This window comes from Poecile atricapillus, chromosome 2 (genome assembly GCF_030490865.1).
Source record: "Poecile atricapillus isolate bPoeAtr1 chromosome 2, bPoeAtr1.hap1, whole genome shotgun sequence".
NCBI classification, from domain to species: domain Eukaryota; kingdom Metazoa; phylum Chordata; class Aves; order Passeriformes; family Paridae; genus Poecile; species Poecile atricapillus.
The window spans coordinates 116,340,523-116,355,569 of NC_081250.1; the positions used below are offsets into that span (position 1 = coordinate 116,340,523).

At 39.0% G+C, this 15,047-nt stretch overlaps 1 protein-coding gene across 4 annotated transcripts in view; it reads right to left on the bottom strand.

Moving 5' to 3' along the window:
* Positions 1 to 6,983: 6,983 nt before the first annotated feature.
* Positions 6,984 to 15,047, bottom strand: part of TOX (thymocyte selection associated high mobility group box) — a 216,997-nt gene continuing 208,933 nt past the window's right edge. For all 4 annotated transcript variants that reach the window (XM_058833690.1, XM_058833692.1, XM_058833689.1 and 1 more), the window contains 2 exons: positions 11,100 to 11,251; positions 6,984 to 9,221 (listed from right to left, as the gene is read on the bottom strand). In XM_058833690.1, coding sequence (XP_058689673.1) covers positions 9,185 to 9,221; positions 11,100 to 11,251 — 189 coding nt within the window. In that variant the 3' untranslated portion in view covers positions 6,984 to 9,184. The remainder of the gene's footprint in view (positions 9,222 to 11,099; positions 11,252 to 15,047) is intronic.

Below are 15,047 nucleotides of genomic sequence, written 5' to 3' on the forward strand. Positions count from 1 at the left end.
AGTCTGGACTTCATGCAGAGGCACTGTCAGAGCTTTGGTCTCCTACATTTCTTCAACCAGCTGATCAACTCCTACTCAGCAAAATTATTTCCCAGTGTAGACATAGCTATTTAAGATCTCCATGTGTTTTTGACAATTAGGCAAAGGAGAGAGGATTTTTTTCCTACAAAAATGGCCCATGGAGGTACTGATCCTCCTCAGACTGCACAAGGAGGCCAGCGTGATCAGGTTTCTAAGAGTGTGCCTCCACCAGTTGTTACTGTTAAGTTCTATTGTTCTGCAGGACCAGTGGGCTGGGTGCTAGACATCTCTGAGCACCTGGAGAGCCCTGATGAAATGAGAGAAAACAGCAAAGAGTGTCTGGTCTGGACCAACCATGATGGCCATGAAGAGATTCTGGTGTTTCCCATGTTTCCCATGTTCTGCTTCTTTCAGTCCCAAAAGATTTCTTTGAATGATACAGGAAGACATCATACACTTAAAATTGCTCAGGTATACCCTCCTAGCCTCCCCCCAGAAAGTGTAAAGCAGAGCCACATTAATTTCAATGTTAGGGGTAATTTCCTATCTCCAGAAACTGGAGAGGATTTTGTGTGTAATGGTGATTAATTTCTAGTAGTGAAACCCCTCCAGTTTTCACACTCTCAATGTATTCTCCAAGGTAATGACATCAAGAAAAAAACAAACCCAAAAACCAAAAGAAACAACCCCCCCAAAAAAACCAAACAAACAAAAAAATGGTTTGCATCATTACACTTGACAGAACATATGTACTACTTTTGCAGAGATTGAAGTAATCATAACTAAGCTCATGGAAAATTGCAAGCACATAATGGTTGTATGAGCAGATGCATAAATCAAATTGTGAAGTAATTTTAATGCACTTTTTTGGACATAAATTCTTTTAGAGTACTCATCAACCACTTTCTGATATGAAGCTTATGTAATGGTAAGAATGATGATGATTAAAACATTAGACACTGGTGAAAACCTCTCCACTTCTAAAAAAAAAATGTTATATCTAAGCCCTGAGGCAAAAATGTTAAAAATAGACATTTTTTGTATGAAACTATTTGCAAAAATGAAACTAATAGGTTTTTATCAAGCCATCTGGTGGAGGAAAAGCATTAAAATGTAAAGTCACATACTGAAGCCCACAGAGACTTATTCTGAATGCTATATCTTCAAAAAATATAAAAAAGGAAAACTGTATCTTTTCCTTCATTTATCTGAGGCATTGCTCTGCTGAGTCCAAGCTTTAACCAGTTAGTTTTGCTTTGGCAAAACCAATACACTCCTTTTGGTCTTCACTGAAATGTTGCACTCCCAATAATGCAATCTAAATTCATTTCAGAAAATTGATTAGTGGATTAGCATTTATGATTTGCTTGGGAGGTTTCTTCTCCCTCTTAAATAAACCTCTACAGGGAACTCAGATACAAATGACATTCATTTTTGTTTTTTCTGTACATGTGAAACCAGACTGTGAAACATCACTTTAAAATAGCACAATTTACTGTAGCATGAGATGTGTAACAGGAAGCTCTCATTCCCTTCCACAATTTGGGGCCAAACAACCATGTTCTACTGGGCTTTCTTTCTATCCCACATGTACAATCACAGAGTAGATTGGAAGTGATCTCTGGTCTATGCAGCTTTTCTGGTCTATGCTATGCCCAGAGGCAAAGCTGGTACAACTTAGAAAGACTCTTCAGGGCAATCCTGTTGACTTTTGAATATTTTCAAGTATGGAAATCCCACAGTCTCTTTGGGCTCCTGTTTCAGTGTTTTCAACCTTCCTCCAGTGATAATTTTTACCATAATATGCAATCATCATTTTCCTTATTTCAGCTTGTGTCTGCTGTCTCTTGTCCTTCATGTATGCCTCCAGAAAGATTTGAGCTTTGTCTTCTTTGAAAAGATCCACTGTGCAGTTACAGGCTGCAGAAGAAATTCTTCTCCTTGAGACTAACCAGATTCAGCATTCTCAGCTCTCTACCTCAGCCCTGTTTTCCAGTTCCTGACCATCATGATTGGCCTTCTCTGGATTCTCTCCAGTATGTCAATATTTTCCTTGTACTGGGATCACTTCTGGAAATGTTCCCACTTCTAGAGTCATGTTCCTTAGTCTGAAGGTGACAAGAGTACAAGAAGATAGGATAGCCTGTCTCTGACTTTTGTTCGAATTGTCCTCAAAAAATTCTCCCTTGAGAGTTTAGAAATACTCAGCCTTGAAAATCTTTCAGACATGTAGTGCAGAGGCATGAGCTTGCTGCCAGGAGTTCAGGGTGCGGCTGTTTCCAGCCTGATGGCAGAGGGCAGCTTCTGCTGTGACACAGATGCAGGACAGTCCCATTCAGCAGTCAGACTCGCTCCTGGTGCGTCTAAGCAGTCCTCTTGGTGGCAGATATATGCTTATGTACAGTGCTTTGTTAGGTCTGATCTAGAAAGGTAGGTAAAAAGATTCATTGACTACTAGGTGGAAATTCTGAAGAAAAAGAAAAAAAAGAAATAAACCAGTTTCAGGGATGTGAATGATATAGTCAAAATCCCAGTCTCAGAAGCTTTGATATTTTAATCAAAGATTCCAGGAACCTAGAAACAGAGATTACTCAGATGTCTCTCCCTTTTTATTTTAATCTTTTAAAATTAATTTAGAGGAGTTAAGTTTGAAAATAGCACTCAGCTGTCCACATATGACTTAAAAGTGGAAAACTGCTGAAGACAAATAAAACCTGGCAACTTTCCGCTATTTATTATTTGTAAAATCTCACTTAAGTTAAAGCTGCCCCTATGGATCTGAGCACTGCTTCACAGATTTTTAAACTTTAGTAATGACTAAAGCAGAAGAGTTTTTCAAAACTCTCAGATCTCAGCTACCTTTCCTCTAAATTACTCTGTGTCCTTAGGCACATCACTTACCTCCTTTCATATTCATCTCTTTAACAAAACCATGTAGCACATGCTTGTATGCCAGAGGAGAGGCTCAGCTCATTATTTTGAACTCTGTGCAAAACATGAAGGCTTCCTCTGCTAATTAGGGCATCAGCCTTATTTATTCAAGTGGTGACATGTTTTTGAATGAACTTTGGATCTTCATGTTGCTATCTAAGCAGTGCTACATAGACAGCAGGAAAAATCTTTCTTGCATCTTCAGTATTTAACAATATGACTGTACTGATGGCACAAACATGGATCCAGGTTTTTCATTGTGAAGAAAGTTGGAATTACAAAAGCAGCCTGCAGGCTTTGTGTCTGCAGAGGGCTTATGCTGCCACAGATATTGTGCTAGCCCTGTGTGCCCCCACCCTCAGCCCATATTGGAAAGGTTTTGGACATTTTTTACTTTCCACTGAAACTTGGCACTATGGGAACACCAAGGTCAGCATATATGCCATGCATAAAGCTGGGAAATTTTTGACTTCATGTATCAAAGTATGAGAAACTTGAATGTTCACTAGAGGTTTTCTTCATCTTCCTTCCTATTTTATTTTTTTGAAAGTATTGGAGCCAGGCAGATTGTCAGGCAGAACTTCTTAGAAAGCAGTTTAGAGCAGCATCTGAAATGTGTGATTCTTGGAGCATTCAGAGACTTCTGCATTACAAAGTGTGGGCCCAGCCTTCTGTGAAAAAGTGGTACATGGAAGATCACCTACTTGTATGTTTGATTTCGCTAAAGAACATGGTTTATAAAGATAACAAAGATATCCATCCTTGATCTAACTTTATATTTTTTCCCCCAGGTAGTTGTGTATACACCCTGCTGTTTGGTAAATTCAGAGTTAAAAGGAGCAGTATTTTGGTTTGAGTTTGAACTAAACATCCAGCCTCTGGACATGGCTCTGAGTTCTCTGGTTCTGCCTGCTGTGTGCACTCAGTGTCTGCCATCCGCATCCTCCCTGCTCAGCTGGCCAGCAGTCTGGAAAATGCTGATGTTCTAAGGGTTACTGGATTACAATTGTTCTCTGCAAACAAAATTCACATCTGTTCTGACAACTTATTTCAGCCTGATGCAACTTGAAAAGGTCGAGATTAATCCCAGAAAATCAGACTTCTAGTTGAAAGGCCAAATCAACTTTAATTGTAACACATGGCTATTTGTATTGGCATTTAGCTGCAGCCGTTTATCCTTCTTTCCACCAGTATTATTTGTTTCTGAGCTTGCTACTAAAGCCTACAATGCCAGCTGAAATATTTTAAGTAATGTAACAAAAATAACAGCTGACATCTTTCCTTTTACAGGTTTCCACTGACCCAGGGTATTTTGTGTGCGTGGATTTTGTGACTTTTGTTTATCAGCAGTCTGGGAAAAAAAGTCGTAGAAGAAAATGTTGGTTCATTTTCTAAAGATTAGTGATGGCTACTGTACCCTCCTATCCTGTTGGCTTTATCCATCAGAGCCCGAGGGGATGAACCATGTGCTCTGGAGTTCTGCCTCATACCCAATTTGGATCCCAGCCATTAAGGGGTTTAAAGCCCCTTCGCATAACACCAGTTGCAAGCTGTGCTTTTCCGTGCTGGAGAGGTGACTAAGAGCAGCACCCCTCCCTAGGCATGGTGAAACACCTCTCTAACTACCCTGCTTCTCCTGGCAGCTGCTATCAGCCCAGCCGTTCAGCCATCAACTGATAGCTGAGCTCTCAGATCCCCTGAAAAGTGACAGGATGAAAGAGACTGATTTGGCAATACTTTGCTCTTTCTGTTTGGCCTGGAGAAAGATACTCTAAGTGGTAAGATTGTTTAGCAACAGCTGGCAAGCACCCGGGTGTGAGCCTGATTTTCAGACATGACAAGCACTTATAGGAATGTTGCCAGATACAGCTGTTTAAAAGCCTTAATAAACAGCAAGTCAATACTAATCTTTGCCAAATTAATCTTTTCCTTGACAGCCCATCAGAGCAATTATACTCAGACTCGTTGTAAACACACAATTGTCAGAGGGTAAGGATCTTCTCTGCAGTATACTGTGGATTTTTGTACACAGATTGTTTTCCAAATAGGTAGGCTTCCTTTTCTTTTCCTCTTCCTCTCTATCTCTTTTTTCCCCCCCTCTCCCATTTTATTTTCAGGCTGATTATATGATTGCCAGCTTGGTATTAGCCTGAATAAAATTTCTTTGTAAAGTGTCTATCACAGCAAGTCCTTAATAGAATGTGAAATGATGACAGTCACAGGATCCATGCAGATGCATATTTGCTAGTGGGTTTCTCTAATTAGGCAGTAACTGTGACAGACTCTGAAATGTTACAAGTCATTGTTCTCACTTGTCCTCTTGTTGGTGAAGTAGGAGCTACATTTGAGATGTGATTTAATATACTGCTGGGTAATAATAAAATACATGGGTTTGCAAAGGAAAGCAAATGGTGTCTGTGAGACCTGACACAAAGCACCTCCTGTTTTCCAAGGTGCTCAGCACCTTCTGCAGCACTGCCAGCACACTGCTATACCCACAAAATAATATTTTATTCCAATGCAAAAGGGCTTGAAAACACCAGAAAAAAATAATTAACAGGGTAAGGTTATTTATCTGTCTGCCTGCCTGTCTATCTATCTAGTCTTCTTTGACTAGATCTGTACCTCTGTCTGTAACTTTATCTGCCTCTATACCTACCTATCGATGGGAGTCCAGGGGAGTAACTCCTGTATGGGCTACAGAACAGCTCTTTAGCTACTTCTCACAGTTATGTGCAAAATATGGATTTTTACTGACTCCAATTTCCCAGAGCACAGAAACATATTTCTGTGGATCTGCCATGTTTACAGGACTAGGGAAGAAACAGGCAGACACATACTTGGAGATGATAGTTCAGGGTGGGATGATGTCTCAAAAGGCTAAGGAAGGTGGTAAGAGCATGTTTTACCTTCCAGTAATGAGCACTTTTTTTATTGGGTTTCCTGTTTACAGAGGAGCCTCACAGGGAATATTTGGCAGAGACGCCACTGGAATCAGGAGCTGGTATTTGGTGAGAGAGAGAGAAGTGGGCATGAATACATTACATTTCCCAGTGAATGGCTGGGGCCCTCTAATGAATACATTACTTACTGCCTGTGGATGAGTGTGAGGGGAAAATCCTATGGAAGGCCTGTTTGAATTGGAATTTGGCTTCTTTGGTCAGAGGCAGCAGCTGGATGAGATTTCTGCTTGAACACATGTGAGTCTGGGGATAGAGGGACCAGGATATCTCCTGTCACCAGAACATGGCACACTGAGAGCAGCAGTAAAATCAAAGTGCTTTTCTTTTTTAAAACCTTTGCTTACCTTGTGTAAGCAGACGGGATTTACAACCTGCAGAGTGCATATGTTGCCAACTTTGCATTTTGTCCACCACGTTTTAAAAATAATTTAAAAATACATTATTTTCAATGAATGGTGGACTATTTCCTTTGGTTTCTATCACTCTGACAGATGTTTTTATCATATTTACTGTGTTGCTTTCATGTGCAGGTTGTTTAGTTCCTCTGTGTTTTCTCATTATCATGGTTGGGACAGATGGTGACTTACAGCCAGTGACCGGGGTGTCTGTGTTACCGTGGTGCCTAAGGCACAGTGCTGCAGAAAAGCATGGGGCACATCTTCACCAACTCCAGTGGAGTTTCACCTGCTTACAGAAGGATCCCAACCGTCTATTGGCAATTGATATCTGTCTATACACAGCCCAAAACAAACAGCAGACTGACCATGGCTGGCAATCATTTCTCTTTCTCGAGGTCACATATGAAGAATTGATATTTATGGATTGATGTTTGAGGATGTTTCTTTTGGAAAAAAATGGTTTCAGGATACCCATGGCCAAAAACTGCTGTTCTTCTAGTACAGCTGTCTTATCTGAGCAGAGCCTGGACACAGAACCACACTCAGAGCACTGGATGGGTAAAGTGCTGCACAGCAAACATACCACAGGTTCCCGTGCTTACAGACTGAGAGACACCAACTAGCCAGAGGTTCATACAGAATAAGTATTTTATTCATGATGTATTTGTTTTATTTACATTAAAGTTTTCTTGTATTTTGAACTCTGCTTGGATACCGAAATTAACAACTTTATGTGACTGCGCACCTGCTCTAAAAGAAATGAAGATAACACAGTTCTTTTCCATAAAAGAAAAAGGAAAACTGCCTGTTAAAATCAAAGTTGATTTTTCTTATTCCCAGTAATTATCTTTTTCTCTTTAGAATTAATATGAGTGGAGAATGTAGTTTACTATAATATAATAAATAGAAGACATTGGGTAATTAGTAGTGCTGGTATATTTCTAAAGTACTAAACAGACAAACAATAAACTGTGAATTTAATCACAAGTTCTCATACAGTTTCAAGACAGGAAAATTAGAGCTCTCAGCTACAGTCATTTGAGTAATCACATCTGATCTGCATTATTTATTAGTTATTACATGCCAAGTGATTCCGATTGTACATTGCCTGAAATCATTCAGAAGCAAGCATGCCTTTATTTCTGTTTTGTATTATAAAGAAAAACCAATAGCATTGCTGAATGTGTATTCTATCTGAACTGTTTCCTTTATTTCACACAGAAAATACAAATCAGTGCTACTGTCCATTAATGGGACAGGCATCTGGGACAAAATCATCCAGAAATCTATTTTCAGAGCTATCCCTGATCCCAAACATTGACAAAATACTTTATTTTGGATATTTTTATCCTTTTCCCTGTGGCTGAAGAACTTACCTTTCATTTTAGGATTTATTTCTGATATACTCCCTAAAGTTCTGTAGGACTTTTGCATATAGATAATAAAATGGCTGAAGCATATTTGGTAATATTTCTTTTGGTAATATGTTTATTCCACTTGACAAATTAACAAAACATAATGAAGTTTCAAGAAGCAGCATTATGCAGTTTTATTCAGTCAGTTTTGTTGGTTCAAGTCTTAGTTTTGGGCAAGTTAGTTTTTTCCTGCTACAATGCTTTAAAAAGGGACTTACTTAAAATACTTGTTTTACTTTTCCTTAACAACCAAAGAAATAGAGAAATAGTTCTTGGTTACCTTCATTTTCTGCCAATAAAGCAGGTTTGTTGTTATATTTGTCACTGTAAAAACTAAATAAAGTATTCACATCAGTTGTGAACAATTTGTGCCAGCAAAAGTTAAAGCGTCAAAGAAACCTCTTTAAAATGCTAACAAATTTACTTACAAACACCTATATTTATTATTTCATAAATAGGCGCAACAGGTTCCATAAAAAAGATTAAATACAGACACAGTATGAAGAAACAATAATACATAGCCATATGTAGAGGTTATAATTTAGCTGTCTCCAATCTGTTTCTGCATCTAATAAAATATCAGGTAAGCATTTGGCAGTTTTATACATAAAAGGACTTAAATGACGTTTACTAACCAGTACACATAAAGTGATTTTCTTTAAAAAAAAAGCATTTTTTTTTAGGCAGTACAAAATAAATGTGTTTGCTCTTTATCAACATTAGTTTTTTCTCCTAAGTTTTTTTGTATTTATTTCATGAGACAAAGCCAATATTTTTAATTAATATAATTTGGGACTACTTTACTTATTTTTCTCCAAATACTTTGAAAATATAGACTATCAGTCAGTTGTTTAAAAATGAAGTAAAAATATGAATGTTTGCCAATTTTACCCTTATTGTGAAATCAATAAACTGGAATGAGCCAGTTTCAATTACAATTAGCTACAAAAACATTCACATTTTATACTCTAGGAGAGTGTAACATAGATGCTATTTACAAACTTGCTATGACTGCTACATCAAGCCATTTAAAAAGTCTTTAGTAGTTTCATATAAACACCCATTATGAAAAACCAATGGAAAATCCAGGACTTTTATCCGAGACATCTACAGTTGCTAAGGCAGTTACTACCGCAGCACTTCACAGCAAAAACCAACATAAAATCTGAATGGTCCAAGTTTCCTTCAGGGAAGAAGAAAAGCAATGTCCGTTAAAGGATCTCAGGGAAGGGGTGGAAAGGAGAAAGAAAGAGAAAAAATGGGGAAAAAAAAAAAAAAAAAAAAAAAAGCAAGACTATTTTTTCCAGAGTGGGTGACCCACAAGCTCAAATAGTCCTAAGTGCTTAGCAACTTGTATTTTCTAATAAAATGCAGAACTGCCTTGACTGCATAAAGCAATCCATGATGAAAAGACTTCCCTGCATTCCTCAGTGGAAAGGAGAGGTGTTTCAGATTTTCAGGTAAGGTAGAGTGCTTTGTCCCTCTGCATGCCCCTGTTCAAAGAGAAAAGAGAACAAATGTGATTTCTTTTATATATTTGAAAAATTTTTAGTTCTATTATTCTTCTTCTTCTTCAAAAAAAATCAGCTCCACAACCCCACTGCATGTCATTAATTCCAAGCATATCACTGAAGTACAGCTGCATTGCCATGGTTATAATAAGAAAAAATCATAGTGACATGTAGCAACCTGGAGATCACATCTGGCTTTAAAACTGCACAGGGCTGGGACATGGGCTTAAACACTGGTTTGGGACAACTTGCACTAGTGGGCTGGTAGCACTGACTATCAAAAACTGCTTGGACCTTTGGATTTAGCATAGGTCTTGGAATAACGCTCCATAAGCGCCCTACAAGAAGCAGCCACTTTCCTTAGAGGCAGGAGAGCTTTGTTGCATGAACATGGGTTTCAGTCACTTACTGAGCCTCTGGCATATCTGATTTACTAGAACAGATATAGCTAGAACATGTTGGGATGGCAGGTTCAGGTGAGCACTCGCAAGGGGACAGCAGAAGCTTAGCAAAGTCAGTTTAAGTCCACACACATGGATTTACAAAAGCTTATCTGTACAGAGTGGGCTATCTACAGGCATATCTGCTCAGACAATGATGCTGGGGATGGAAAGTTATGCCCACTGCGCACCTGGAGAGCACTTCTGGGGACAATAACACACTGCATTTTTCCAAAAGAGACCAGGAATGAAATCCACAGGTGGCTATGGATCTTTTGACAGAGTCTATTCAGTCTATTCAGAGCTCATTGTAAGTGGTTGTAAAAGTCTGTAGGCTGAACAGACTTCTACAAGGGCCTGCAGCACATGTCAAGACATGGTGATAGAGCGCAGAAGTGAAACTGTTCTGCTGAACAAGTGGGCAAGTCATGGGGCAACAGTGATAGGTATGGGAAAGAGTGATGCTGCTGTTCAGACTCGTTCAAGTCTGCCTCAGTGCCAGCAGGTTGTAGCAAAGGTGTTACACTGAACTAGAAGCCAGAAAAAGATTTTTATTCAGTTCTAGTTTGAGTTCCAGAAACACTTTAGAACAATAAGGCAAGTGAAATTCTTTGTTTAAGTAAATGTAATGGGTGAAGCTGATCTTTAGTTCTGCTTTCTGCTCATTTGTCTGGGCTAGATTTGGCACTTTGGGAGCAACAAAGAGCTTTCATCTGCCGTTTCTTTGGGGAGTCATGCTAAGTCAAGGCAAAGTTAGGCTGGTGGGCATGTTCACAAGGCACAACATCAAAAATTTAAAACTACGCTTAAAAAGATACCTTCTGTTCAGTCTTAAATGTTTCCGGGCAGTTCCTGGCACTGTAACATGGCTCCACAAAAATCATGAAGGTTCAAAGGGGTTACTAACCTTTTGTTGAGGACATAGGGCTCCTACAGGCGTGCTATTTTATTTCTGGTTGCTATCATGTGCTCTTCATGCCATTCTCTTCCATGTATCTTGTATTCCATGTATCAGTCCTGCTTCTCACTGATGTGGTTTTTCATGACCCAAACTAGTAATTTTCATGTCCCAGACTAGAAAATAGTTCATGTCATTTGCCTCTCATTGAGACATAGTGATCTTAAAACTTCTTTCTTACTCCTCCCTAGGATTTTAGTTCTGATCTTCTGTGGAATGCAAGTTCTCTGAGATCTAGAAAGTGTATGTGCTGTGATAGGGTGATAACAATGTCTATTAAATGTCTGTATTGAACACTTGTTCTCCCACAACTGACTAACTGCTGAATAAATGCAGGGCCATCAGAGATGCACTTCAGAAACACTGTAGGGAAATGAGCAACAATGCTGCTCCCAAATTCTCTATCAAATACTTGTGTCATGAATGTTGCTCAACACAAGGTGGCATTCACTGGCTGCTTACCCATTACTGCAGTAGTCATTATTCCAGTCCACAGTCTGTGCTGGAGGATTTCTGCACCCTGAACGAACATACTCCATTGCTTGGGTAACAACTTGTGCAGCTGTTGATGTTGGATTGATGATATTCTGATAATCAGGCTGAAGAGTAAATCCCTAGAGGAGAAAACAAGTATATTATAAAGTATGGAAAAAAAGTAACAGGTTGGGTGCATTAAAAAAAGTAAAAATGCAGAGTGTACTGTGAAATGGTAGAGAATACTTCTTTTCCAGGTGTGATTTCAGTTATAAAACCTAAAAGAGGCAAAAATGTGTAGGTGCTTCTTAAGTTTTAAAATCTTTCTTCAGTTTGAGAAATGAAACACTGACAAAGCATTGTTCACTGTTACATAGTCACAGGATGGAACTAAAGGAGACAGAGCAGAAACAATTCAAAACCAAGGGAACAACTCAATCAGCACTGGGACAAAAAGGTCTGTTTGCTCCTTAGAGCTTCCATTTAGATTAAACGTAAGCATACACACTAGTCACTAATTCCCAGAATATGCAACAGAATCTTTTTGAAGGATGTAGGCAGCAGGTGGCTGACTGTTTTATTAGACTACACCTATTCACGTATTGTTCTCAAAACCCTTTTTCTTCATTCAGCCACAAAGGGACCATCTGCTGCTTCTTTTATTTGCACTTCTCTCTCAACTAAACGGAAATTCAACCAAAGCTTTTTAACAGTTGTTGGACTAATGTAGTGAAAGTAGCACAGAATAACTTGCTTTTGAAACCAAGGAGACGAGGAAAAAAAGTGGAAGTTACAAAGAGAAATCTAACCTGTGCCCTGAATCTTCTGTCATATGAAAAGTTATAATCATTTTTAGGTCTTTTGATATATTCTGATGTTTAAATATTGTGTTTCAAACCCAGGAGAACAATTGAAATTTCAAGGCTAGTGTATCTAGTTCACCCTGTACATCGTGTTCCTGTAAAATAGGAAGAACTACATTGGGTAAAATCATGGGAATGTTGTATAAAAGCAATCAATGTCTGCTGAAAAAAAAACAAACAACAGACCAAACTCCTTCCTGGGGCAAGGGCATACAATTCCCACTCAAGTTGACTGGATGCATAGCTACTAAATCAGAAATGGAACTTGCATCAAAATGCCTAGTTTGGAAACTCACTCCTTCCAGCCAAAGCCCACATACCAAATAGATAGAATTAACTCTCATAGCATTTAGTTAATTTAGTGTGTTGTGTGTGATTGCTTTTCTTATGCAGCCTTCCTCAGGACAGGGTATTCGTGGACAGATGTTTTTTCTGCAGGTTTAAGAAGGTAGCCACACTACCTTTTTTCAAGATAAATGAACGTTATTGGCTTTTGCTTGGCCCCCTTTATGCACAGAAATTACCTTCCTTCAAATGGTATGTCACTCCCTCCTTCTCATCTCTCTTCCTTGGCTGTTCCCTGAGGTCCTGCAGGTGTTTTGCCCCACCTCTCATGTGCACTGCCACCTCACTCCACTCATCCTGTTCACGGGTTTTAGTCTAGACTGTAAGTGACTGCAACTTTATTCCTTAATCTTTTGCATATGGAGAATATCCTGAGTAACACTTCAGTGCCTTAAACACTCTTGGAAACCTCACTTTGTACCTGATGACTCCAAGAAACAGACTATTAGGAGTGAGCAAGTTCACAGCTGAATTCTGCATCTAGTTGCCATGTTATTTATATACTACACTGCTAATGAGATTAGATAAAACCTTCCCGTGGTGGGTTTTACATCCATGGGGACCGTAAGCCCCATGCTCTGCACACTCCCTTTTCACCAGGCTCTAAACCTATGCAGCAACCTGCAGAGACAACCCCCATGCCTGCAACAGATCCAAAGGAAACAGTAAGTGAGCAGATTTCCCCATGACTTTTATTGGAGTTTTATGTAATTAGAAGGCAGAAAATTTGGGTTTGTATACCATTGTCATCATTTTTATACAAAACATCAACCACAAGGCCTTTCTAATTTAGCTGTCAGAAGAAATCAACCACAGAAACACATCCTACCCTCTGGCACTCAGATTTACCTTTGGTAGCAAATCCCCTGATCTGTCATATATACAAGAAAAACACTCTATAGGGACAGTAGCCAGTAGCAAAGCAGGCTACAGAGCAGACACAGAAACTCAGATACTCATAAAATCATAGGATGGTTTGGGTTGGAAGGGACCTTAAAGATCATTTTGTTCCAGCCCCCCTGCTTTGGGCAGAGACACCTTCCACTAAACCAGGTTGCCCATAGGTCCATCCAACCTGGCCTTGAACACTTCCAGGGAGAGGGAGCATCCACAAACTCTCTGGACAGCACTCATGCAGCAAGGAGACAGTTCCTCCAAATCAGAGCAAGAGACCACCAGTACAATACCCATTCCATTTCTTCTGGAATTAGGATAAATAGCTTAGATATCAGAGAATGGTCCTGTATTTCAACTCAGAAGCTGGGTGCAGATGCATTCTCATATTTTTTCAGGTTTTCTGTGTGACCACAGCCAAATTGCTTTGTCTCTCTCCCAGCAAAGCACATGTGCACTTGTGTTTGGACTGCTTTGGTACCTCTCATGTTAAGGTTGGGGCTGCAGAGCCAAATTTAATTCTTCTACCTGAAAAATAAGGCATAACAATGCTTTCATCTTGTACCTGGTAAGTCTATTTAGTTTGTGGCTGCCTGGGATTGGGGCCTGTTTCTTAGAGCACATGCAGGTGATAAGGGCCAACACGGTGCAGGGGTATCTGAGCCAGGCTCCAGTCCCAGAAGGGTCTCAGTGGCCCCTCTGGGGGGTTGAGGGCTACCAGAATACCTGCACTGTGGGTGATGGAAAGCATGTTTGTTAAAGCAAAGTCATTTAAGCAACCTCAACTCAGTATGACTAATAAAGTATGATACTGTTTAAGATGCAAACAATAATTACTTCAGCTTTTTCATCAACAGAAAAAGCTCTGAAAATACAGATCTGTACAACAGAGGGAAACAGCCTTGTACCAGGCTTGTGGTAAATATTTGGGTATTATTTATGTAAGCCCTTAACAAACAATGATGAAATAAAAAGTGCTCAGAAAATGAGTGCTTCAAGGTCTAATTAAACAATGCTGAATGTTTTTGCATTGTAATGCTCAAGAGAAAATCACCAACTGTTTTGCAACATGCCTAGAATTTTAAATTTCATTTTCTTGTCCCAGATTGAAATAAAAATAGGGAACTTGATAAAGATTAATTCGATGTCAGGAGGGACATTTGCTCTTTAATTAGATTTCTGTAGCCCTAGCAGTTTCGTTGTGCCACTGTAGCAAGTCCTAAAAAGCCTGCAGCAGAACTAAAGAGTGATCCTCATCTCCACACTTTACTAGGAACTAATTTCATTTCCTGCCTGTCTGGAGAGGTATTTTCAACAGGCATCAATGTTTTTGTCTTCACAACTGATTTATTCATCAATCTCAATGTGATATTTTAAACCTTTAAATTACATCCAAATCCTAAAGCATCTGTTTATTACACAAGGAAATTGAAAATCTGTCTGTGTGATATCATACAAAGATTTTTCCTTAAGGTTATAAAGGAAGTTGACAGATATTAATGATTTTTTTTCTCTCTTGACCTCATTCGAAGACAAAGCTTAACAAAAAAGAAGAAGAAATCTGGACAAATACAGCATGTTCCTGAGTTTGCTGTATATAAAATATATACCAGAAAAAATGAGGTTATTATTTTTGGCAGGCTATGCAATCATCTTGCTGTATGCATTTATTTTCTAAAGGAAAAGAAATACCTAAAAGTAGACTGAAATGAGTTATTATTTAAAAAAAAAAATAAAATGTGACATACATTAATCTTCTGGTGCTTTGTTATGCATACGTACTTGCAGCCATGGTTACTAGACATTAAGAATCTAGTTTTGCTTCCTCTACCTG